Raw genomic sequence first — 3573 nt, 5'->3', positions numbered from 1 at the left:
ATGTCAGTGCTGAGGTCACAGAGGTGATCTGATAGAATGGGTTCCAGCCCAGAAGGCCTCCGGGGCGGCTGTGCAGCAAGATGAGGGTGCTTTGGAGCCCTGCCTAAGAGGAAGGACGGGGCCACAGCAGATTGGTGTGTATCCCCCAGACCTGGTCTCTTTACTGCCCTCCATCCCTTTATTCATCATCTGAAGACCATTTCCCTGGGCCCTGAGTGTTTTTCCCTAACCATCACATCTTAATTCTGTATTTCCCCAAAGCACCCCTCTCCAAGTGACCTCATGGTCCTTTTCTTGCGGACACTACACCTTCCCCTGCCTCATAACCCAGGCCCTCTTTATACTCCTTTTTCACTTTCACTATTGTTTGAAAAGATGATCTCTGTCTCCCCCGCCTATTCCCTTAGCTGTGTCCCCACAGACCTGGGCCTCCTGCTGCCTACCATGGCCAAAAGTGGAGAGGCTCTACCACAGGGCATCCCAGCGCCAGCCCAGGATCCCCACCTCATCAGGGTGACAGTGAAGACACCCAAGGACAAGGAGGATTTCTCAGTTGTAGACACGTGCACCATCCGGCAGCTGAAGGAAGAGATATCACACCGCTTTAAGGCACATCCAAACCAGCTGGTCCTGATCTTTGCGGGAAAAATCCTCAAGGACCCTGACTCACTGGCACAGTGTGGAGTACGAGATGGTCTCACAGTTCACTTGGTCATCAAGATGCAGCGCCGGACCACAGGCACTGAGTGCCCAGCTCCACCAGTCTCTACTCCAGGCCCAAATCCTGGAGTACTCCCTCAGCCAAGTTCTGTTTACCCTGTGGATGGGTCTCCTTTCAACTTAGGTGTCCTCGCAGGCCTCAGTGGGTTGGGTCTGACCTCAGGTAACTTCTCTGACCAGCCAGGCTCACTAATGTGGCAGCACATCTCCGTGTCTGAACTTGTGGCTCAGCTTGTCGATGACCCCTTCATCCAGGGTCTGCTGTCCAACACAGGCCTAGTGCGCCAGCTGGTTCTTGACAATCCTCATATGCAGCAGCTGATCCAGCAGAACCCTGAGATTGGTCATATTCTTAACAACCCTGAGATCATGCGGCAGACCATGGAGTTCCTACGTAATCCTTCCATGATGCAGGAGATGATGCGAAGCCAGGACCGTGCACTCAGTAACCTGGAGAGCATCCCTGGTGGCTACAATGTGCTCCGTACTATGTACACAGATATTATGGATCCCATGCTTAATGCAGTACAGGAACAGTTTGGTGGTAATCCTTTTGCTTCTACTACTGCTAGTGCCACCACCACCAGCAGCCAACCATCAAGGACAGAGAATTGTGACCCTCTTCCCAACCCATGGACTTCCACATATGGGGGCTCAGGTGGCAGACAAAGAAGACAGCCTGGGGACCAGGATGCATCTGAGAGTGGAAATAGGCTTCCAAGCTTTCTGAGTAACATAGGACTCTTTGATTATCTCCAGCAGTTACATGAGACCTCCCAGTCCCTGGGACCCTTTCTGCAGGGTACTGTGCCCACTCCGAGCCCAAGCCAGGAAGCGCCACTATCAGGAAACAGAGTTCCTCCAACTTTACCCTCATCCCCAAAACCTGGGTCAGGTCAGCCTCTCCCCAAAGAGTCAGTAGCAATCAAGGGAAAGTCCTCCTGCCCAGCTTTCTTGAGACAGTCATCGGAGAACAGTACTGGACAAGGTAGAAGCCTACATGATGCAGGGAAGGGATCCACTGGCCCGAGCACTAGCCTGCCCAATCTTAACTCTCAGATAGGGGATTCTGCCAACAGGTTGCCATTTGTTCCTACACTCTCTTCCCTTGTGGCAGTCACTGCTGGAGTCCCAGAATCTCCTTGGTTGCCTCCAACAGGTTATCCAAGACCTCTGAGGCCAGCTGGCACAAATCAAGTCCCTCTAACACAGAATGAGATACACCAACAGCTACCGCTACTGTTGCACCTGCAGGCAGCCATGGCAAATCCCCACGTTATGCAAGCCTTGCTGCAGATTGAGCAGGGTCTGCAGATCCTGGCTACTGAAGCACCTCGTCTCCTACTTTGGTTCATGCCCTGCCTAACAGGGTTGAGTGGAGTGTCAGGAGGTACAGAATCTAGAGAAGGTGCTGTCATATCTGAGGATCCCCACACAGCCCCAGCTGCTCAGGTTTCCCAAGCACAGGGTTCTGCAGAGCTAGGCTTCCATTCCACTCCCTTCCTCCAGGTACTGCAAGCCTTAGCTACTACCAATCCTCAACAGCTACAACTGGAGGCTCACTTCCGGGTGCAACTGGAGCAACTACGGGCTATGGGCTTTTTGAATCTTGAAGCCAATCTCCAGGCCCTCATTGCTACAGGGGGTGATGTAGATGCTGCTGTGGAGAAGCTGAGGAAGTCTTAGGAACTCTAGTTATTTGGACCTTGTCTTTTCCTTTGTGCCTTTTCCCCCATGCCTTATTACCGTAGTTCTCCTATTCTTGAATACAGCTGCACTATAAACCAAATTACTATGATGGTCTTTACTGTGGAGACAATGTTCTGGAGTCAATGAAGAAGATAAAACAAAACAAAAACAAAAACAAAAACAACCAGAAATAGGAAATAGGGTGGGGATGCTGTGTGACCCAGCTGTGCCTGCCACTCTCCTACCTGGGGCCCTTGACTGAGCTCTGTGTATACCTATCTTGAGATGCAATTACATCCAATCTCTAGTGCCAGTTATTGCCTGAGTCTGATTCTTGTGGGCTCTGAGAAAAGGGAGAAAACATTGGGGAAAACAGGCAGTAAGGTCTGTTTCTCTGGAGGGCTTAGGAAGCTAAAAGGTTGGAAGCTAGAGGTGCCAAACGCTTGGGAATGGGAAGGAACATTGCTGCCACCCTTTTAAGTGGGAGGCCCATGGATTTCCTGGTATCCTGGAAGTTTTTCAGATTGTGTGTACTATAGGAGCTCCTACCATATCTTCTGCTTTATGGTATGCCTTATTACTTGCCTGGCTCCAGAAAAGGCACAATTTCTTAATTTATTGTCCCTAAAGACTATCTCACAGACTTGACATTAATCTCTTGAGTGGGTAAGAGCTAGAGAAGCAAGGATGCAGGCTCAATTATAATGATAGATTCTGCAATTTCACCCAGTTTATATTCTTTCTTACAGCCAGATTCGGAGTTGATTACCATTTCTTCTTCTTCCTCTTTCTTTCCTCCTCCTCCTTCTCTTTGCCTTCCTACTTCTTTTCTTTTTGAAGATTTATTTATTATGTTTTATGTGAACATATGTGTACAATGTGTGTCCTTGTTCTTGTAGAGGCCAAAAGAAGGCATCAGACCCATGCAACTGGATTTAGAGGTGGTTGGGAACTACCTGATGTGGGTTCTGGGAACTGAACCCAGATCTGCTGCACGAGCAGTAAGCACTCTAAATTGTCAGGAGAGTTGAATTCTTACATTTTCTAGCTCAAATATGAAATGGCTACCATACACTTAGTATCTAGGTATTAGGAATTCAATGTGAGTGAAATAGATACAACTCTTGCCTCATGGTTTATGGTGTACAGGCAGCATTTGTTCAA

General features: G+C 49.1%; 1 protein-coding gene across 1 annotated transcript; it reads left to right on the top strand.

Moving 5' to 3' along the window:
- The first annotated feature begins 375 nt into the window (after positions 1-375).
- Positions 376-2406, top strand: Ubqln3 (ubiquilin 3). The gene has a single exon (XM_036180545.1). It carries the CDS (start codon positions 376-378, stop codon positions 2404-2406), a length of 2031 nt encoding a protein of 676 aa, XP_036036438.1.
- The last annotated feature ends 1167 nt before the right edge of the window (positions 2407-3573 follow it).

This window comes from Onychomys torridus, chromosome 1 (genome assembly GCF_903995425.1).
Source record: "Onychomys torridus chromosome 1, mOncTor1.1, whole genome shotgun sequence".
Taxonomy (NCBI): Eukaryota; Metazoa; Chordata; class Mammalia; order Rodentia; family Cricetidae; genus Onychomys; species Onychomys torridus.
The sequence above is the reverse complement of the archived record's forward strand: the minus strand, read 5'-3'. Positions and strand labels throughout refer to the sequence as shown.

What these genes read in the sequence shown, in the direction of transcription:
- Ubqln3 (XM_036180545.1), top strand. Translation starts at nt 376, where the DNA reads ATGATCTCTGTCTCCCCCGCCTATTCCCTTAGCTGTGTCCCCACAGAC.